The 20,585-nt window shown below is 38.8% G+C and overlaps 2 protein-coding genes across 6 annotated transcripts; one reads left to right on the top strand and one right to left on the bottom strand.

Annotated features, from left to right (window-relative positions):
• The first annotated feature begins 459 nt into the window (after window positions 1-459).
• LOC115680628 (protein ENHANCED DOWNY MILDEW 2-like) lies at window positions 460-14,462 on the top strand. 5 transcript variants are annotated; one of them, XM_056302490.1, is made up of 17 exons: window positions 461-659; window positions 1,805-1,854; window positions 1,942-2,081; window positions 4,507-4,606; window positions 4,699-4,797; window positions 5,979-6,226; window positions 6,604-6,693; window positions 6,791-7,267; window positions 7,433-7,580; window positions 7,679-7,780; window positions 8,251-8,343; window positions 8,966-9,007; window positions 10,224-10,334; window positions 12,011-12,082; window positions 12,177-12,295; window positions 12,376-12,439; window positions 13,495-14,462. In XM_056302490.1, the coding sequence occupies exons 2-17, from the start codon at window positions 1,825-1,827 to the stop codon at window positions 14,221-14,223; spliced, it is 2,664 nt and encodes an 887-aa protein (XP_056158465.1). In that variant the 5' UTR covers window positions 461-659; window positions 1,805-1,824; the 3' UTR covers window positions 14,224-14,462. The 5 variants fall into 5 exon arrangements, with proteins under 5 accessions (XP_056158467.1, XP_056158465.1, XP_056158464.1 ...); XM_056302489.1 differs by having other exon boundaries at window positions 1,805-1,860; XM_056302492.1 differs by lacking the exon at window positions 10,224-10,334 and having other exon boundaries at window positions 460-659; window positions 1,805-1,860.
• Window positions 14,463-15,599: 1,137 nt separating this feature from the next.
• LOC115680728 (uncharacterized) lies at window positions 15,600-19,724 on the bottom strand. The gene is made up of 7 exons (XM_030604557.2): window positions 18,886-19,724; window positions 17,807-17,923; window positions 17,183-17,361; window positions 17,010-17,103; window positions 16,827-16,904; window positions 16,616-16,717; window positions 15,600-16,012 (listed from the first exon to the last, which is right to left on the bottom strand). Exons 1-7 carry the CDS (start codon window positions 19,366-19,368, stop codon window positions 15,878-15,880), a joined length of 1,188 nt encoding a protein of 395 aa, XP_030460417.1. The 5' UTR covers window positions 19,369-19,724; the 3' UTR covers window positions 15,600-15,877.
• Between the last annotated feature and the right edge of the window lie 861 nt (window positions 19,725-20,585).

Below are 20,585 nucleotides of genomic sequence, written 5' to 3'. Positions count from 1 at the left end.
AAAGCTAGTGATTTTTCCTTGAATAAAAGAAAATTCGTGACAGAATTGATGTTAGATTAAAGCTTCATTTGTTTCGCGGTAATATTTTTCTAAAAACATCGTTTAAGAAAATAAAATGAAAATATTTGAAGATAGCGATACAAACGAATTATTTTTAAGAAAATATTTTTATAAATTCATCCATTTTTTACGGAACAAAACAAAATCTTAAAGTTTGAGATGTTTAGGAAAATTAGATCCTAAAAAAAGAGCGAATATAGAGGCAGAAATTACCACGGGCTCCTCCGAGCTGAGACCGAAAAACCAAACGTCGCGGGAAGCGCTGGCCAACAGCCTCGGGCAGGGACATTTCGGTAACTTCCGACGGGGCAGTTGGGGAGCGAAGGGGAAAGGACAAAAACCAAAACCGTTTGTAGCAAAAAAGCATGCTCGGTCCTTTCGCAGAGTTCCATTCCCTCAATCGCAGCCTCCCCCCTCTCTCTCTCTCTCTCTCTCTCTCTGCAAATCTTTTCTCGATCTTCTTCGTCCCTTCTCTCTCTCTCTAGAAAACCACCGTCTCCTCCGCCGGACGCTCGCTAGGGTTCCGGCTCTCGCGGCCCCCGGGTGAAGGCGTCCGGCGCGAAATAGCCCGCTGCCGCCGCGGTGTCTTGCCGGCCAAGGTACGCCCCCCGGGCCTTATTTTTTCGCCTCCCGTCGTCGTCGGCGATGCCGTCTCCGTTTCCGCGAAGGAAGATGAGGGCTGGCTGAGGTCGCTAGGCGCGTTCCGAACTGTGATCCTGCGCGCTGTTCGTCTCTATTTTTCTTTTTTGGTTTCTCCGCATGATGGCGGAACGCGGGGGGGTTTGCCTGTCATCTTTTAGCTGGCGGTGCGTGCCTTGGCCATGAAGGAGCACGGATGGACTGGCCGTAAGAGTGCATTGCGGTGCTCGGTCGTGTACTTGCATGTGATAAGATCTCGACTTTCTTGCGGGATAGCGTTACGGAGTTGGTGAATGTCGTAGGAAGAGGTGGTTTGACGTGGATCGTGTGTGCGCGCGCGCGATTAGACCTACGGCTCGGTCTGCATTTTTAGTCCGTGAGCCAGGGGTTTCGTTTCTAAAGCGGGCGGGAAATGTCTGGGTGATTACGTATTGTTGCCATATATTCACTGTGTCTATGTCTTCGCCTATAACTACGTGCTAATTCTTTATGGAGAGAATGTTCGTGTCGTCTGTTGGGATTCTATCGATGTCTTTCACACTCATGGAGTTGTCACTTTATTAAAAACTTTATTAGTTCGATTTAGTCCGACTGATTACCGTATTGGTATCGGTTCTTTAGTTTGTCAAATTTCGAGAACCGGGTGAACTTATGTTTCTTTTGATATTGTCAACTGAAAAAACAACTGTACGCACACGAGGACCATCAGTAGTAACTTCTAGTGATGCCTGGAGATGGGCTGGTGTGACGTAGTCTGAAGTATTGTCATGTTCGTACTTCCATTTGCTGCATGAATGGCATCCCAAGTAATGGTCTATGCTTCGGGAGTCCACTTAACATACTAGAAAGTGACAAACATAAAAGAAGTAAAGAGAAGTCTATGTACATATGTATCTGTGTGTGCTTATGAAAATTATGTTAGTTGTGAATCCTCCGATGTGTCTGTATGATGTGTGACATTTTAGTTTCTTTTCACCTCAATGCGAAACATTTACTGGGCTTATTTTAATCCATGCTGTTAAGGGTGTTGAATCATTTTGAGTTTTGCTACTCTACTCGCCATTGTATTTCTCATGAAAAATGCCCCTTCTCATTCTTGAGACAGGCTAAGAATCAAATCAACAAATGGAATCTTCTGACGAAGAGGGCGAAATAGTACCTGTCTCTGTCTCTCTCTGTCTCTCTGTCTCTCTCTCTTACTTCTATGCTGTTCTGCAATCTTATCATCATTTTATTTAACAGGACGTTCCAGCCAAAAGAAAATCCAACTTCATAGTAGCGGATAATGAGAATGGTGGTACCAGGGATTCTCAAGAGGAAAATGAGGAAGAAATTTTTGATACGATGTGTGCGATTTGTGATGATGGGGGAGAAGTACTTAAGTAAGTAGTAGTTTCCTTTTCTATTCCTGCGAAGTTAGTTAAGATGCTACACATTTGTTGATGTTGATGATGGAACAACAGGTTTGTGCGAATGTGAGCTTGGTGGTGGTAATCCTTCTTTCGAATTCATTATACTGCAATTTTCTGCATGCATACATCCATGTCCGTAAGAACTATGCATGTTAGATATACGATTATGAATGTACTTTTTCTCGTTATACCAAGGAAAAATTATGAAATATGGAACCCAAAGGTAATATGCTCTTATGCTTTATTCTTCATGCTTAATCTACGCAATTTTTTGTAATATGGAGAGTCAGTGAAAATGCAACTCTTTTGGCAGTCAAAGTTGGTGAAGGTGATTCAAATGCACAAATTGTTTACCTTATATCGTCTTTCATTAGTGGTGCATGTACTCCTTCCACAGCATATGCATAAGATGGGATTAACTAGTAAAATGTAGAAGATAAAGACTTCAGTATGACTAACAAAAAGAAATCAGTTTTAATCGTTAAACTTTCCACCACCTTTCCCGTTTGATATCTTGGAATCTGTAAGTAAATGAGTTATTATTATTAGTACCTAAGCATTTACGTTATTAATGGCAAAAATGGACGCCAAGTAATAGTCCACTTGGCAGCCCTACATGCAACTATGATGAACCATATGCTTCATTCTGTCTGAATTAATGTAATACGCTGAATAGAGCTGATGCTAGCTCGTATTAGCTCAAATAGTATGAGTATATGGAGTGATTCTCCAAATTATTTGGTTGATTTGTTCTCATATCCTTCCATGATTAAGTTTGTAAAATACTTGCTTTTTTGGAGTGTCGTCAATCATGAAATGCTGACTTATGCATCTCTATAGCCTCCCCCTTGTCCTTTTTTGTGGAATATCAAATGTCATCTTATACGGATTTTCTTTTTGAAAGAATATATAGATCAAATCAACTGTTCCAAGAATACTCTACACGTGTCACAAAAGCTCTATGTACATATATCATAACTATCTCCTAAGATTTCACAATGCAAAATCTTTTGAAACTCCCATGCAATGCTCTAACCAGTTTCATAAATTAATATATAGGGAATACAATGTCATATTCTCATAAAGGAAATTTATGCCCTCACTTTATGATTATTCAAACTCTCTAAACCCTCCTCACTTTTTATTTTTTTTTGCAGTATGCTAATATGTTGCACCCTACATCCTTTTGATAGGGCTTAATGCGTATGTACAAAGCAATGTACCATATTCATTGTCGTGGAAGATTTCTCCAATGATTAAATATGAATGCACTTTTTCAATACATAGCCTCAAGTGTTGGCTAATATTATGCATTAAAGTTGCTTGGCACTAATTCATCTTCATTCTTTGGACTTGTCCCTTAGGGACTATTCCTTCTTCACGCATTGGAGTTGTCTGATGATGGTCATATGGATAGATGTACATCCATCCAACATCTATGCACATGTCCTCTTATATTTTTATACTTATCCATGATGCCAATTTAATTTTTATTTCTGAGATTAGCAAGTAGCATTGGACCTTTTAGGACTTATACTTTTTGATATAACTTATACAATAATTTACTTAAACAAATTGTAATTCCACAAAAAAAAAATCACAGATTAAGAATGATACATCAAATAGCGATATATTTATACTAGCCTTCGATGAACTAATATTGCATATAAACTCATAGGGATGAACTGTTATATTTCTCTGTAGGTCATTGAGTTATATGTGCTTCTACATCGCAATTTGAACCATGAAGTAATTTGGATATCTGATAAGCATTTCCATATAGTACGTTGCAAAATTATTTTCTAAATAGACGGGCCGAATTTTGGTTCAACCAAGATGCAAAATTCTCTTCTACTATTAAAGTGATGGATTCCATTTGGTTGACATATCAAATTCACAAACAAAAAAGTACATAAGAGGAACTCGGACCTTTTATTTTTTTGGTCAGAAAGTAACATGGACCTTAGACTTTACAAATGTTGCTTGTAAAATATATTTCTCGAGCTGACTTTTTTACGTCAAGAGATTTTCTTAATTGCTCCTATTCAATATTTGTCATCCACAAATGGTTGTTTATCCTCCGATATCAATCTAAATTAGTGCAATCTAAAACAATGTCTTTACAAACATTATGCCCCATTATGCTGTTATGAGGTACTTTAGGTTAAAGAGAGATTAGTATATTATGTTCTCCAACAATTATTTAAATAATTCTAGTATTATATAGAATAACCATGGAGAAGCCATATAATACCCAGAACATGTTTTAACAAATTTATTGGCTTTGTGAAGCACGTGGTTCTTTCACTTTTAATACAGAGTAGTTCTTAATGAGTGAATTAATTCAAGGTAGTTGGCAGTTTGTGATACTGTTGCTTCTTTTGGTTTTTTGTAGTTGTGAAGGCAGATGCATGAGATCCTTTCATGCGGCTATAGGTACTGGGATCAACTCCTTGTGTAAAACTCTTGGCTTCATCGATGATGCTCAAGTTGAAGTATTGTCTACACACCTTATTCCCGTCATGTTTTCTATATGTGATTTGACTTCATTTGGTTTAGTTTCACTAGAGCATATGAATCCGTGCAGGCTATTCCCAGATTCTTTTGTGACAATTGTAAGTATAAAATGCACCAATGCTTTGCTTGTGGAGAGCTGGGTTCTTCTGACAGAGCTTTGGGTGCAGAGGTATGCTTCATGCGGATTGCTCATTACTTCAGATCTGAATTCTTTGGAACACGACTAGCACACTCTCGTTTTCTTTACTTAGATTAATTGATTCTATGTTGCCTATCCTGCCTTGAATCATCTTCTCATCATTTGGCTCTGTCCTTGTTGTGTTTCTTATGCATTGGACTCTTCAGTGAAAAAGAGAGACTATATAATTGTTTATACTGTCAGCATGCAGAGTATAAGAAGGTTTGTCTTGCACTGTATCAAGTTGGCTTTGAGAAAAGCTATTCCATTTATAATGTCATGGATTCTCATGAAAGTTTTTCTAGTTTATTTGTGTTATGTTTTCCCTTGCTCTACTGATGGACGAGCACAGGCTTACCTTGAATATATTTAGGATAATGTCCCTGGATGCCAGCTTTTTCGTTCATATACAGAGTTATAGAGCACAAATTTTCTAAAGAGGATGGAGCAAAGCATTGGCTCAAATTTGAGACCAAGAGGTACTAAAAAGTCAGCTTTGTTATCTTGGAGCCATTCTGCAAAATGGTGGAGAGCTTGATGGGGATGATATCCCATGGATATAATTGAAATTATTTGGTATCTTCATCTATGAAACAGCTCCACTTAGTGAATGGGTATTCTATTGGAGAGCGATAAGGTTTGCAATCCCGTATGCTTTGGAATGCTGGGCTGCTAAGTATCTACATGTGCACAAAAGGAGTGTAACTGGTGGCGAATTTCTAGTGTAGTGCTCTGTGGACAATCAGGGAAGGACAGGTTAATAGAAGGGCCTACAGGAGAAAAGGTTGATTTAGCTCCGATTCATCATATTGTTGGTGTGGCTATGGTGGTTGGTTTGGATATCTGTGAACATGCTCTAGATGGCAGATGTGACATTAGGATGGACACATAGTGTAAAAAGGGGGGAGTTAAAAAGATCTGGTTGGGTATTTTGAATAAACATTTTGAATGCTTGGAAGTTACTGACTCTGTTCAAGATGCATGGAGCCGATCGCACCTTGAGGAAAAAGGATAGGAGGTGGTAGTGGTGAAAGTGGTATTTCATATTGTGTATTTGCATGGAATTGCAACATCTCATTTGCTTCATGGCTATAATGCTTCACAATATTTGCTCGGTATTGGTAATACATTTGCTCACTGCTAACGCTAATATATTCTCGCATCTTATGTAGGTTTTTCCTTGTATTTCTGCAACTTGTGGCCATTTCTATCACCCAAAATGTGTGGCACAACTGATCCATCGCAATGATGAAAGTCAGGCTCAAAAGCTTCAAGTAAAAATTGCTGCAGGCGAATCATTTACTTGTCCAGTTCATAAATGTCTTATTTGTCGGCAAGGTGAAGATAAAGAGGTTCATGAATTGCAGTTTGCAGTCTGTAGACGCTGCCCTAAGGCCTACCACAGAAAGTGCTTACCTCCGTATGTTCTGGCTGTTTGCCATATCTCCCACGCATCTTTTGAAGAGTTTATGCTTGTGAAGATATAAAATATGTCTCATTTGACTGCTTAATAGTTTATGCTCTTAAACTCACCTTTATCTAGAGTTGACAGTGTTGAGTTTCACCCACTACATGCTTTTTATCAACTTGGATTTTACATATTTTTACCTATATGTATTGTCCTTCATGTGATAGAAATTGTTAAAATGTAAAATACAACTCATGTCATTCTCAAACAACTTAACTTTCGGAGCAAATAGTTGTGTGATTAACATTAACAATGTTACAGGTTACTATTCGTTAATTATTAACATGAAAACTTTGTTATCTGATTTTCATTAACTTTCCCTGCTTCAGGTCTATATCTTTCACGAGCAATGAAAGTCGAAATATTCTCCAAAGGGCTTGGGAAGGTTATTTGCCAAAGCGAATCCTTATATACTGCATGTAAGTTCCATTTTAGTATAAATTTCCGATAAGATAAGTAGTGATCCTTGTAGAGTGAGCACTTGAATGCAAATGTCGTTTAAATCATGTTGACCAGGGATCATACCATAGATAGAAGGCTTAGTACGCCAGCTAGAAATCACTTAAAATTTCCTAATGGTGGACTGAAGATGAAGGGGCTGCTTACAAACAAAGTGAGTGTTGATGATTTGAAGAGAGGCACTACTTCTGAAAATCAAGCAAAGGATAAAGCTGCTGTGAAGATGCCAAAATCAGTTCATGACATTATTAAAAAAGGTAAAATTGGTGTTGTCAGACGAAGCTCAAAAATTGGAGCTATAACAAAAGCAAACAGCATTGATGCTGTAAAGAAGTCATTGACGATCAGCAAGTCCTTAAGTGAGAAAGGTCGAAAGTTCATAGTGAAAAGGAGCTCACAGGAAGACAATGTCTCATCTTCTAAGTCAGGGCCATATTTGGCGAAGAAAAGGCAGAAGATTATGGCTAGCTCAATCTCAGATAAGACTGGGATGGCAAAAGAGAGAAATTCAGCAATCAGTTCAATGGAAGATCGGTGATCCATCAAATCCTTTCTTGTTATGAATTTGCTGCTATGAAACCTCCTCCGCTTTTAATTGATTTTAATATGCCCACATCCAAAGACGAAGTCATATTATCCCATTTGCATTTGATGCTTATTTTTTGTGTTGCAAATTGTTTTTCTCATCCTGTCATACAGAATATTGACTTTTGTTGAACAAGCCTCTTCCGAATTTAATGCCAAAAGATTAGTGAGAAAGCAGAGCATATCATCCTTATATGCTCCTGGTTCAAAGTTCACTTTGGACAAGACCATAACAATGAGCAAGGTCGAGGGCTTTCTGAAGGTATCTCCTACTACTGGTGCAGTAGAGTATCTATCTGTACTTTGTAGTCGTATGATCAGCTGTCTTGTTATTGAATTTCTTTCATGTACTTTCTGAAGGCCACTCGAACAGCATTGCAGAAGCTAGATGAAGGATATGCAATTGAGGAAGCTAAAGAAATATGTGAACCAGGGATCCTCAGACAGATACTCATATGGAAGGTCTAAGTGATTCTGACTTGCAGCTACTTCACGGTTACATTTGTGCAAGATGTGTTTGTCAATACTTTGGAGAGCAGATACATTTTGTTAACTAATACGGAATGTGTGCATGTTGATCTGGACATGCTTATTTTAGGGTCCGGCTAGTTTCAGTTTTGCCTTAATTTAAGTGGACCGGTTAGACCATAGGCAATTGGTTGCCTAAACTGAACGTGTGGGTGGGTAGGTGAGTGTGCTTACAGCTCAAGATATGTGGATTGATGATCAACACACAGAAAATCAGGGTTGAGGACTAGCGAGTGGGCTAGGTGGTGGCTGATCTTGTTGGAATTGAATGTGACAAGTCTAGTTACTTTAGTTATAAAAACTGGTTTAGGTCCATTAGAAGCATATTACATGGAGTTGGAGCACATTACTTTTCAGATGATTAGTAGCTGTAGATAACTGATTACTTGCTCGTGTGTATCCAGAAGAAGCTGAGAGTGTATCTTGGACCATTTATTCATGGTCCACGCTATACATCATTTGGACGCCATTTTACTAAAGTGGAGAAGCTTCAGGAGGTAAATCATTCTCCCGTGTTTTTCCTGCTGGTGTTATCACTTTATGGCAGATAGCTTACAGTTGAAGCTGTATTATTAAGTAGAATTTATCTTAACATTCTTTTTCAAGGGAGAAGTCTGCAAGTGATAAATTCTTTTGAAAGAAACCATGACCTTTCTATTGTCATTTATGGCAGAAAAATGTGAGGGAGCTCTATGCTTTGATTGGATAGGGTGGGGAAAGAAAATAGGATAGAAAATTGAAAAAGAAAAAAAATTTCCTCTCTTCTTGCCAGAAAAATTTCAAATTCTTCTGAACTTTCCAGTTAAACTTTCGTTCCCCCCAGTTTCTCTGCTTTTCCAAACAAAAACAGTCAATTATTACCGAATGTGGGACCTGAGGCCAAATAAATGCCAGCAGACTGAACGTGTTGCTACTTATGGTTTGTCCTTTTGCCTTGAGCACATTTTTTTCGGAGATGATTGTAGAGCTTGCACAATATCTTATTTTTCTTCTTTTTTTTTTCACATTCTGTGTCCATGAAATAATAGATGGATATAAATTATTTATTGCACACTGTCCACAGATGAATGGTCTGCAAATTCAGTTTTCTAACCAAATCTTATGGGCTTCGTTCTGTAGATTGTGAATAGGCTCCATTGGTACGTGCAAAATGGGGACACTGTAAGAGCTCCATCCTCTATCTGTTTCCATGCTTCACTTGGTGGCTCTACTTTTTCTCTTTTGTTTTAGCTTTTACGCCCGTTCTTGTCGTTCCGTTATTATTACTTTGAGGCTTGGCTTTAAGAAAAAACAAGCTACTGCAGATACTGCACTGCTCTCTCTGGGTGCATCAAGAAGGAATCTCTGGATTCTGTGTTCACCTTTAGCAGGGCCAGGCTGGGGTGGGGGGGCATAAACATCTAAATATTTCTTCCATTTCAGTCTGTTATGTTTGAAAGATGATTATGATGGGCCGCCATTACTTTCCAACACTTATACCACTATCATGCTGCATCAAACTCATAGCCCACGAGGTTTGCCAAATTCCATTTCTTAGACTGGAAATCAGCAATTCTTCAGCCACATCACCCCATTCATGCCCTCAGAATTTTCTTCTTTTTTTAGGGTCTGCTCAATAATTATTCAACCTGGATAAGTTTTTCGCAAAAAATTTACAGGAGGTTCATGGGATCATTGAATATAATATTTTGATATAAGTGCACTAGAAGTCCTAAAACTTGTCACGAAAGTGCAACTGAGTCCCAATACTTTCAAAAAGTGCAATTAAGTCCTAAAATTTGTCAGGAAAGTGCAGTCGAGTCCTAAAACTTTCAAAAAGTGCAATCAAGTCCTAAAACTTGTCACGAAAGTTCAATTGAGTCCTAAAACTTTCGTAAAATGCAATTAACGTAAGCACTTGATTCGACCAATTTGATAAGTTTTAGGACTTGATTGCACTTTCGTAACAAGTTTTAGGACTTCCAATGCACTTATCCCTAATATTTTTGTAATTGGCCAACATGTAGGCAATTCGATGAGACATTGCCGAGTGTCATATAGATATAGTCCTATTCTTGGGGTTTCCTTCCATGAATTAATTACTCTTATGAACTTGTACTACCGTACTTTTCCACAACATCCAGGTCATGCCATCCCGTCCCTGAAATAAATTACAAGCTAGACAATCTTTCCATTTGATGAGAATATATCAATGTATAGTTTTATTATTATGTTAAACTTTTCCAGATGTTGAAACATCTGATTATCGAAAATTTTCCTAATTGGAGGGTATCTTCATATATATGATGATATGTAATCATGGTGGTTTATGGTTTTCTCCATGTATTTTCTGCTGCTTCTCAAGTTGTATTTTTTTTATACCGTATTCTTTGGGCAGATAGTGGATTTCTGTTGCGGTTCTAATGAGTTTAGTCTTCTAATGAAAGAAAAGCTCGACAAAATAGGGAAGCGCTGCTTTTTCAAAAACTATGATATTTTCCCACCCAAGGTAAATCTTGACTCTTTCACATTGCTGTACTTTTTTACAAGGGAAATGTTTCTTTTTATGCTTCCCGTGTACTCTGTTATTTCCTTTTGGTTAACTTTCATCTTAAAACAGGATTAATCTTGACTCTTGCCATATCAGACTCTTCAGAAGTTTACTAAGAATCATTGGTGTGAGATTTGGTGGGACTACAGCCAACTGTTCTAAAAACTTAAGCAGTTAGATGAAGACGTGGTTTAATATTTAATTATTCTAATACTCTCCCTCACACTTTGTCTGGTCCTTTTGCCTAGTACTAAGTGTGGACATATTTAATTGGAGAGGCAAATGGGGCTTGGAAAGATTTGAACTCAGGACCTCTAGCTCTGATACCATGTGAGATTTGGTGGGACCATAGCCAACTGTTCTAAAAGTTTAAGTTGTTAGATAAAAGCACGGTTTAATATTTAATTATTGTAACAGTTGGCTTGGTCATCTATATCAGTAACGTCATGAAGAGTGGTTTCTTAATGGAATATAGATATGATAATTGCAGAGTGTGTTCCATTTCCTTTCACATTTGTCATTTGGAGGTTTTTTAGGAGGCAAAATCCTTTTAAACATTGAGATCATCATTTTCTATTGCGGTTTTCATGTTGGGGATGCAAGGTGATTGATGACGTCTTAGTTTTGTCCACCATATTTTGGTAATTGTGTTCTCGTTCCCTAAGTCTAAGTGTCGTTTTGACAAGGAGTCCTAGAATTATTGTCCCTGTGTCAGGAACTAGAAACTAAGACTTTTTTTTAGAGCTGAATGTTTAAAGAACTGGAAGCGAGTGCTAGGCAGAGTTTTTGAGTAAAATACTATGTCTTGTAATTGACAAACACATGATAGCTTGTCTCACATGGTGGTTGTTTAAGGAAATATTTCAGATATGTCATCTTAGAACTATGGGCAGTTCTCTTATAGTCTTCATGATAATCTTGTTCTTAACAAAAATGCAAATGACAGGTTTCCACTAAAACTGTTGGTAGTAATCTTTATGTGATTCTTAAGGTTTGAGAAGCCTGAAAGTTGTTAAGTACTTGTTTTCTAGAAGGAAGTTTGAGATATTGTCAGATCACTCTTAGGAGCTAGAAATAAACACATATATATAGGACTCCACCTCAATATTTATTTAGTAGTCATATATATTTCAGAACATTGAGGAATTGATTTGTGAAAGAAGGGTTGACAGTTAAACATCTGATCCAGCTATTGAGGCCCGGTTAATGAATCCATAGCAACTAGGCCAATAATGATACTACATGCAAGCATTACATTGTTTGTCTGCTTAAAAACTTCTTGCTGAGATGATTTTGGTGTGATAGGATTTTGTTACCATCAATCCTAACGTTAATCGTCCAATCCGCTTCCCAAGTCCTTGGTTTGATATTATAGTTATTGCTCAATTGTCGATGACCTATATGCAAGTATTGGCATTCTGTGTGTTCTCAAAACCTACTCGACTAAGATAGTTTTTCTGGGTACTACTTAATCATGTCATTTTTCTCTGAAACGTAGTCTGTTCTTAGCTGAATGATCGTTTGTCTTCTATTGTTATTTGTTACAACAATATAGCTGAAATACTTCATTTATTCCATGTGGATTAATTTGGACCTGTGCATGGATCATGAAGAAGTTTTTGACTTTGCTGCAGATTCCTTTTCAGTTTGAGAAGAGAGATTGGATGTCTGTCGATGTAGCGGAATTACCAGATGGATCTGAATTGGTGAGGCAATTAATAGTTAGTCTTCAATCAAAATCATGTTTTGATATGTACTGGATCTTCATTTATTTGCCCCATCATGTCTTTCGTGGAACAGATTATGGGCCTTAATCCTCCTTTTGGTGTTAATGCATCTCTGGCGAATCAGTTCATCAACAAAGCTCTCTCATTCAAGCCTAAGCTCCTCATTCTTACAGTCCCACGAGAAACCAAACGGTGAGGACTTGTAGTTCTCTACTGTTTCCGCAGTTTGTTGAACTGTAAGCTGAAGTACCTCTGACTTCCGTTCATGCTAGACTGGACATTGGAGCTGATCCATATGATTTGCTTTGGGAGGACTGTGAGCTTCTATCAGGAAAGGTATGTTAGGATAATCATGGCACATGCATTAAATATAACGAAAGCAATTGGAACTGATTCCTGAATTTTATTCAAAAGAATGAGGAGGTAAATTGTTTATTTAAAGATTCTGAATGCTCTGAGATGAAATTACATTTATTGAGGTCGAATCCCACCTCTGCTATGTTCGTTTGCCGTCTCACACCATTGTCCTTTTGTTGTCATCTCCTCCTCTTCCTCTCCATCCTTTCTCTTCGTCCTCCTTCAAGCTCCCAAAGAATCTACTTATTGACCAATGTTTGTTTCATGATACTATTTTTGCCTGTAGTTAGCATTATACACGAGAGATAAAAGTGCAATTTCCATAACTTATGTTCAAGATCATTTCTCAAAAAATGATCATTAGTATTGATCAAGAAATGGCCCATGTCTTGGTTTCATGACATTATTTTTTCCTTTAGCTAGCATTTCATTAGAGATAAAAGTGCAATTTCCATAACGTAGTTTTTTTTTTTTAATCAGTCCTACTTTAACTTTCAACTCACTCTCAAACTTTTGCCCTGCTTCTTGCAGGGCGTGTAAGTCGAAACCCACATCTGAAACTATACGTCCTCACCCCTAGCCCCCCTGAGAAGGTGGGGATTCGAACTCCCCACCTCCCCCTTTCCAAGTAGGAAGGTTAGCCACTGGAGCAAACCCCAGTGGTTCATAACGTAGTTTATGTTAATGATCATTTGTCAAAATCCACTGAAGTAGGAATACTAGGAACTAAAATACAATAGTACATCTCTTATTTCATTCATCTTGCATTTTTTGTCCAAGTGTAAAGGAAAAATACAGTTAGGATATTTCGAAGGTATAAAAGGCAGGGAGGGTTGTATGGTTTCGGTGGGAAACTGAGGGCACATGTGCAAAAACACTCCCCTAATGAAAAGAACCATTTGCATTGCACCGGATATGAAAACAATTTCCTGAAGTGACTAACGGTCACAATCTTCTCTTTTCCTTTTTTGGATGACCATTATGTCATTTTGAATAGAGATAATTTGAACAATCTTACAATCTTCTTTTTGCAGTCGTTTTACCTTCCCGGATCCATTGATGTGCACAACAAACGGCTGGAGGATTGGAATCTAACATCCCCACCTCTGTATCTTTGGAGTCGTCGTGATTGGACTTCCAAGCACAAGACAATAGGTGTAGAGCGTGGCCACATTTCCAAACAAGAATATATCAGACATGAAGAAACAAATGCTGGAGCAGCCATCTCGAACTATCTGATGGAAGAAAATTATGATTGCTATCAGGATTACTCCTCTGCAGTGGATGCCAATAACGATTTGTCCAGCATATTTGAAGATTTTCCAGATGAAGATGCTGATGATGGAGTCGGCCCGCTCATTGAAATTTCCAAGAGTTTTCTGGAACGAGAACCGCGTGTAGCTTTTGAAAATCTGACAGTGAAACCGCAAGAAGGATTTTGGAAACTCCAACAGAACCATCATGGAAATGTTCCATTGCAGTCCGAGCATCACAGAGGTTTTGAGGTTCCAGGAATGCGACCGCAAGGCAGCCTCTGGAACCGTCAACCAAATTCTCATGGTTTTGAAGTTCCAGGAATGCGACCCCAAGGCAGCCTGTGGAACCTCCAACCAAATTCTCATGGTTCTGCGGAGTATGCGACGGCGCGTCCTCTGCATCTGGGAGGTATTACTCTACCTAACCAGCAATCCGCCTCGCAGCCGTACGGTTTCAGGCCGCCTTCCTCCTGTGAATATCCGCCTGGGTTTCCCTTTCCCTTTTGATAAAAAACTTAAAATAGCATGCATTCTGTGGACTCTCATGGGCAGCACAACTCTTTTTCTCTATCTTTTTGTCCTCTTCTTCTTATGGTGACTCGTACATCATCGTCTGCTATCCCTAAAGACCATTTGGCTAACTAAAATCTGACTTAGTGAACATAACTTTATTTTATGTGTTCAACGAGTGAATTGCGCCCTGTGGATATTTCAGATTGCCAGGAGGAGCAGCTCTTTTTTTATCTCTAGCATTTCTCCTTTCCAGGACTCTTTCTTCTCCTCATACTTATTTGTGTTGCCATCCGTGCAATTTGCAATCCAATTTCTTTAATTCATCGCACGATCGGATCCAATACAAACGTGGTAAGGACGAAGTTTCGAAGTTCACTTATCCAATGCCCGCACAAACGTGGACGGGACGAAGCTGTAGATATCTTCTTGAGCAACGTTATTATTTTATTGAATATACTACGTCACAACGTGTTGAAAAAATGAAGGTTAAAGTGACAAGCTTTTTAACTGCTAATCACATCAAAAGGTATATTACTTTCTTTAATATAAAACAATCCTTTTCACGTGGAGAAAATATTGCAAAAAAGTAAAAACATTTCTTTACTGGTAAGGGACTTTACTTTTGAAAAAGTTTTATGTATTTAGTAACTCGGTATTATGCTCTTTCTTAGCATGGTAAGTTTATTTAGATTTGAAATTGTAATTACTTAGACATGATTAATAATAACAAATGGCGATTAGTAATATTGTTAATTGAAAAGGTAAATGTCAAATTGATAGAAACAAGCAATATCCTAGTGACTTTGCATTAGCTAGAATAAGTTCCAAGCCACCACTAATTTGTGACTTCCTCGTTTAGATTTAACCGCAAATTAACTATTAATATGTAATTTTTTTTAATAAGTGAAATCTTTATGTGATTATCAACATTTCATCTGGGATAAGTAGCTTCCGATAATCGCCAAGCACGATATTCTCAATATGTTAGTAACTTCGCCTATATCAAAGTAATGTCGATACTAGTTACCAATTGAACGATAAGGCAAGCTCTCTTGTATTTGAGAGTTAATCTAATTCAAGGCAGAAATGAATTCATCAAAAATGATGACATGGAAGGATTCCGGATTTGTTGGAGAGACGACAGCATGCAAACCCATAGTGAGAAAATTGAAAATTGAATTCAGCCAAACTTTTGAAAGCATTTTATCCGTTGGGACTCATAAATTACTCTATTTCATGACACAAGCCTTACAAATTTTCCCCTATACTTAGAGAGGAGAGACTCTCATTGCTGTTCTTGGTCCAGGATAAATTCGTGCACAAAAGGATAAATTTGGTTTGTGATTTAACCAAATGACTGAATATCCGAATTAAGAACCAGATTTACAGGGCAAAGCAGCCCTTCTTCTTAGTAATAGGATTTGCAATGTTATACAACATGTTGGTCCTAGAAATTCCAAAATTTACAACTTCCTCTCGGTGGCTACCTAAATCTACAACAGACCCTTGCCTTCTCTCTTCCCCTCTTCTTCGTCTCAGAAGATCAAGGTCACAACCACAAATTTTAACAATTTGCATTAGGCGGGTGAGCAGCCACCGGTTGTATCAAGTCTTACAACACGGACCGATCAACCTATTTCTGATAATTTTACTTGTCCTCCACTTTAAGTGAATTTAATCTTCTCAGTCTCTGATCAAGCTCTGCCATTACTGCTGGCTCCTGTTTCTTCCTTTGCTTCGATAGAGTGGTGGTGGTCATAGAACCGATTTTATCGAATGCAACCTGCAAGCCAACGGATTCATTTCCAGTGCTAAGTCCGAGAAACTCATTTGAATGGCATACCAGAATCAAGTGATAGAAAGAGTGCTCGGAGCCGTGAGATGAACTTGGGGAAGTCGACAGTGTTTAATGCACATTTTGCTTGATCAGTAGTGTGGTCGAATAAAATTTTGTTAACACTCAGTATAATGAGTGTTTCAGATGCTGGGACAATCTAAATGGTCACACAAAAGATAACAGTGCAAGAGACCACTCAACAACAAACGAGTGATACAAGAGTACAAGAGTGTTTAATGGCATATGAGAACAGAGTGAAACAAGAGTACTGGGAACTGTGAGAGAAACTCGGGGAAGTCGACTGTGTTTATTGCTCATTTTGCTTGATCAACACTGTGGTCAAATTGAACTTAGCATCACTCGACATAATCAGTATTTCAGATGCTAGGACAATCTAAATGGTTGCACAAAGATCACTGTGACAAGAGCTGACTCAACAACAAACAAGTGAACACCTTGCACCTACTGAGCTTCACTCAATCTTCATATCCGCAAAACATTTAAATCTCACGAGACAAAAAAGTGACAAAAAGAAGAGGAGTAACTTACTGTCAATAGGTCATCAGGGTCAAAGAGGTGGTGAGTTGTTCTCTGCAATACGTTAATTACGTCTCCTACATGATGGGTTAGAAGCAGCTCATCCTCCTTCATCTGCATGCGTAACCAGGAATTAAAAGGCCATGGCATTGCCCAATGACTCGATCATTCAGAAATCGATTCCGCAAATAGCAGCAAATGCACAACTTAGAAATATGCAGACCTTGAAGATGGCCAGAGCTACGTGAAATAAAACCTTAGCCCCCTCATAGAAAAGAATATCCCACACTCTGAGAGTTGTCTGAAAATCAAGAAAAACAACAAAAGAAGTGTCAGGTATTTAATTGGTGATGTTATGTTTAAGAGGGTTCCTTGCAAAGGAGTGGAAGAGCATAGTTGCTCCAACCTCCGAAGGCAGGCTTTTAGAGAAGAGGCACAGGAACCACTCCGTGGCAACAAGAGATACATCAAATTCCAGCGCTTCCAGATGAGCAGCTATCCTGAACATTCCTTGTTTTTGTTATCAAACAGAAACCAACCAAACCACATGCGACTGTGCGAAAAAGTCAATAAAATTACCTTGGGCACTTTTTGGTCAGTAAGTCTTTAAAAACCCTTTGTTCAACATGACATCCAGATAAATTAGTGGTGTAGCAATCATTGACCAAGACGTTTTCTAGTAAAACAGCGAGCATCCAAAATGCATCTTCTTCTGTTTTCATCACAAGCAATAATAATGCTGCAACATAGTTTAGACCCTGCAAGAGAGTTACTGGGATCGTAAGGCTTCTTTATTGCACAATAAAATCAACACACGCGACAAAGTGGAAATCCAAATTGAAGTTATCTGCAAAGAACAATATAAGACTTGTATGGGCATATAGATACTTTAGTACCAGTGAGAATATGTATAACATTTTTTTTTCCATTTTTTTCACATTTGGGCAAGACAACCAAGAAGTTTTGGTATAAATATGGGAGATGAGTCCTGAAAGGTGAGAGATCCAGAACACAAAAGGTGACAAACATAAAAAAGAAACATCTGTTGAAGCAAACACAGAAGCCATAAATGAAGTATTTGATCCTCCACATAAGGAAAAACAGATAACGGAGTGCATTTCACCCAAAAAGGCTACATTTAAATCCAGGGGAATAATTCTTATGAGCGAAGATGGAATCCAAAGAATAAGACCGAGGACAGACCTGACAGTAACCAACATCGGAATCACGGAAAGAGTATCCGACTAGGACACGTCGTAGAGTAGCATGACCCTCCGGAGTGTCCAACCATGGGTGACCAGGGAAGGTTCGTGGTAGATCCTGCACGCATAAGCATGGAAATTAGTAGAAGAATAGGAACTATTTCCAACCAGAACTGGAAACGGTGATAGAAAGTTTTTTCTTTTTTTGCGATGAAGTTTTGATTTCGAGCATGACAAAACTAGGAAGATTCAAACTGTCAAGGTGCATTTCTTCTATCTCCTCTACATACAACTAATTGCACATTAAGAAAATTCCCGTTAAAATGAACAAGTATACATTCCAGGAATATATTTTTCTCTTTAAGATAAAGCAGAAACTGATGTCTAGTTACATTTGAATTCAAGAACATGCAAGAACCAACAAATGCAGCGGCAGAAGAAGGGACAGAGGGCTATTTATACACACCATGAACTGCTCATTTTTGTTCAGTTTCCCATGTGGACATCCTTCATCATCCTCTAAATGACTATAGAAGCACAACACCAAACTCATGCCTTATCTTAGGTATCCTCTTTTACTAATCCTGGCAATCTAAATTGACAATAGACTCTGACTATCATTCCAGCAATTCTTATGGCAGTCCATCATATCCCAATGAAGATCAGAAGTCTCATGAATCAGATCAAAATCCTCTGATTTCTGGTAAATGACAGATTCCCGAATCGAAAGACTTCTATGAGAATGAACTAAAGCAAAATTAGAAATTGAAAATGTCACCTAATTAACCAAATCTGAATGGAAAACGAGAGCGATCACATCGCTATTCTTCTTCTACAGGCAAGAGAAAATATATATCTATACATATAGGGATCTTTCTTTTTCAAACTAAACAATTTCCATAGGCACAATTAGCATACCACTCCTCACAAAGGAGACGGTAATTAGCAATCAGACATGCAAAATCCATTCGGCCCACAAATTAAATCTCGCACAGGCGATCCGGCGAAAAACCAAATCCAACCAAAATCGGCACAGGCGATTTCATGGGGGCCCGTCCAAAGTCCAAACTTTTTACTCACATGATCAATCTGTCTCGTAGCAGCCGTGACCTTGCCCTCCACAGCCTTGGTCAGATCATTGTAATAGCTCTCCGGCACGGTGGACTTCTTCTTCGCCGCCCCGGAGAGCGAGAACCAGACCTTAGGCCTCAGAACGGGAGGAATCCCCTTCCTTATCAGCTTCTTCAGCGTGATCGCGTTGGCCAGAGCCGATATCTTGAGGGACGACTTGAGGGCAATCCCGTTCGAGACCTCCGGCTGCAGGTACCAATTGGCGCCTTTGCTGGCCTCGAGAGCCCACCACACGCGGCCTTGCTCCCGGACCTTCTCCCTCACCTCGTTCAAGACATTGACGTCGTCCACATTACCTTCCACGGTGAACCCGTACAGGTCCTGGAACTTCACGGTCAGATTGGCCCTCCGGGAATGGATGCTCGGCCTCAAGATTGGGATTTGGGACTGCAACTCGAGGGCCAGGTCTCGCTTGCTCTGCGTCCCGTACATTTCTTGATCTTCCCTATCGATCCGTGCGCGCGGGGAGATGGATCAAGAAACGAGAATGGGTCGGAAGGAAACGACGGGAAGGGGAAGAGAGAGAAAGATGGTGATGGGTTAGTGGGGTTGCTCGGATTGGGAGACAGCGAGCGACGAAAAACCCGACCTTGTCAACGGGGGACGAGGGAGGAAGAATCAAACCCACATGTCCGAAGCCATGAAACGGTCGCCCGGGATTGGTGAGGGGAGGTGGGTGCGGTTGTGTGCGCGTTCGTTCGTTCTTGAGAGATGGTGGAAGCCAACGAAGGGGTGCGCCGCCGCCGCTGCTGATGATGCAGAGGAGGGAGGAGGGTCACGAGAGGCGATGGTGCGTCGCAGAGGAAGAGATCGAAGATAAACTAGCCATGGGAGGAGGGACCTTGAAGAAGCTCGAGCTCAATTTTTCAACATGTAGAAATGGTTTTCAATCCTTTTTCTCCTCCTCCTCATTTTTCCAGGGTTTTTGAGAGGACGGAAAATTTTTGAAAAAAAAAAAAACTCAAAGAAAAACTTGAAGGGAAAAATGTAAAGATCCAAGGGGAAAACAGTTATTTTCCTGTTATTTATTTTTATATTTTTCGGTAAGGAAAATCATTTTTCCCGTTGTTTAATCGCAGCACAAGTGACGGAAAAAGCAATTCTTTGAAATTGAATGCCGATGTAGACATTAGCAAAAAAGAGGGCTAATTCAAAAAAATATATATATCAACTTTATTTTGAATGATAATTCTTGTCTGAACTTTTTTTTTTGTCTAAATATAAAGCACCAACTCTTATTTGAGTATCAAATCTAGTCCCCACGATGCGAAATTTTCAAATTTTTCAGATTAAATTTTTTATTTAAGTGAAAGTTAATGATGTTTTATGAAACAGAAAAAAGTTCCATCTGAAATTGTTAATCATGACAAACTTGGTATTTTTTTCTTGGAATTATGCCTTAGAAAAAAAAAATGTGTGTTTCTTTTTCGTCTCTATATTAAGAAATGAGAAAAAAAAAAAAGAAGAGGAAGAAGAAATTAATCGGGACTGACTCTTGTGAAATTGTGGGTCGGGTTCCAAACTCTTTATTTTTTATTAAGAGAAAAAGGATGAAAATGCCCGTACGAAAAAAAACGATTTTTTTGTCTCTTTTCTTTTATTTAATTTTTCCATTTAAAATTTTGGGGGAACGTTGAAAAGAGACGTTG

The sequence above is a fragment of the Syzygium oleosum genome, unplaced genomic scaffold, assembly GCF_021117445.2.
Source record: "Syzygium oleosum isolate NSW1041296 unplaced genomic scaffold, Sole_v2.1 Sole_v2.23, whole genome shotgun sequence".
NCBI lineage: Eukaryota > Viridiplantae > Streptophyta > Magnoliopsida > Myrtales > Myrtaceae > Syzygium > Syzygium oleosum.
This window is presented reverse-complemented; position numbering and strand designations above follow the sequence as displayed.

Coding starts and splice junctions, on each gene's coding strand:
- LOC115680728 (XM_030604557.2), bottom strand. CDS start 19,368: ATGTACGGGACGCAGAGCAAGCGAGACCTGGCCCTCGAGTTGCAGTCC. Junction 17,924..18,885: donor CTACGAGACAGATTGATCAT/GTGAGTAAAAAG, acceptor TTATGCGTGCAG/GATCTACCACGAACCTTCCC. Junction 16,718..16,826: donor TAGCTCTGGCCATCTTCAAG/GTCTGCATATTT, acceptor TTACGCATGCAG/ATGAAGGAGGATGAGCTGCT.
- LOC115680628 (XM_056302489.1), top strand. CDS start 1,825: ATGGAATCTTCTGACGAAGAGGGCGAAATAGTACCT. Junction 1,861..1,941: donor AAGAGGGCGAAATAGTACCT/GTCTCTGTCTCT, acceptor TTTATTTAACAG/GACGTTCCAGCCAAAAGAAA. Junction 12,083..12,176: donor TACCAGATGGATCTGAATTG/GTGAGGCAATTA, acceptor TTCGTGGAACAG/ATTATGGGCCTTAATCCTCC.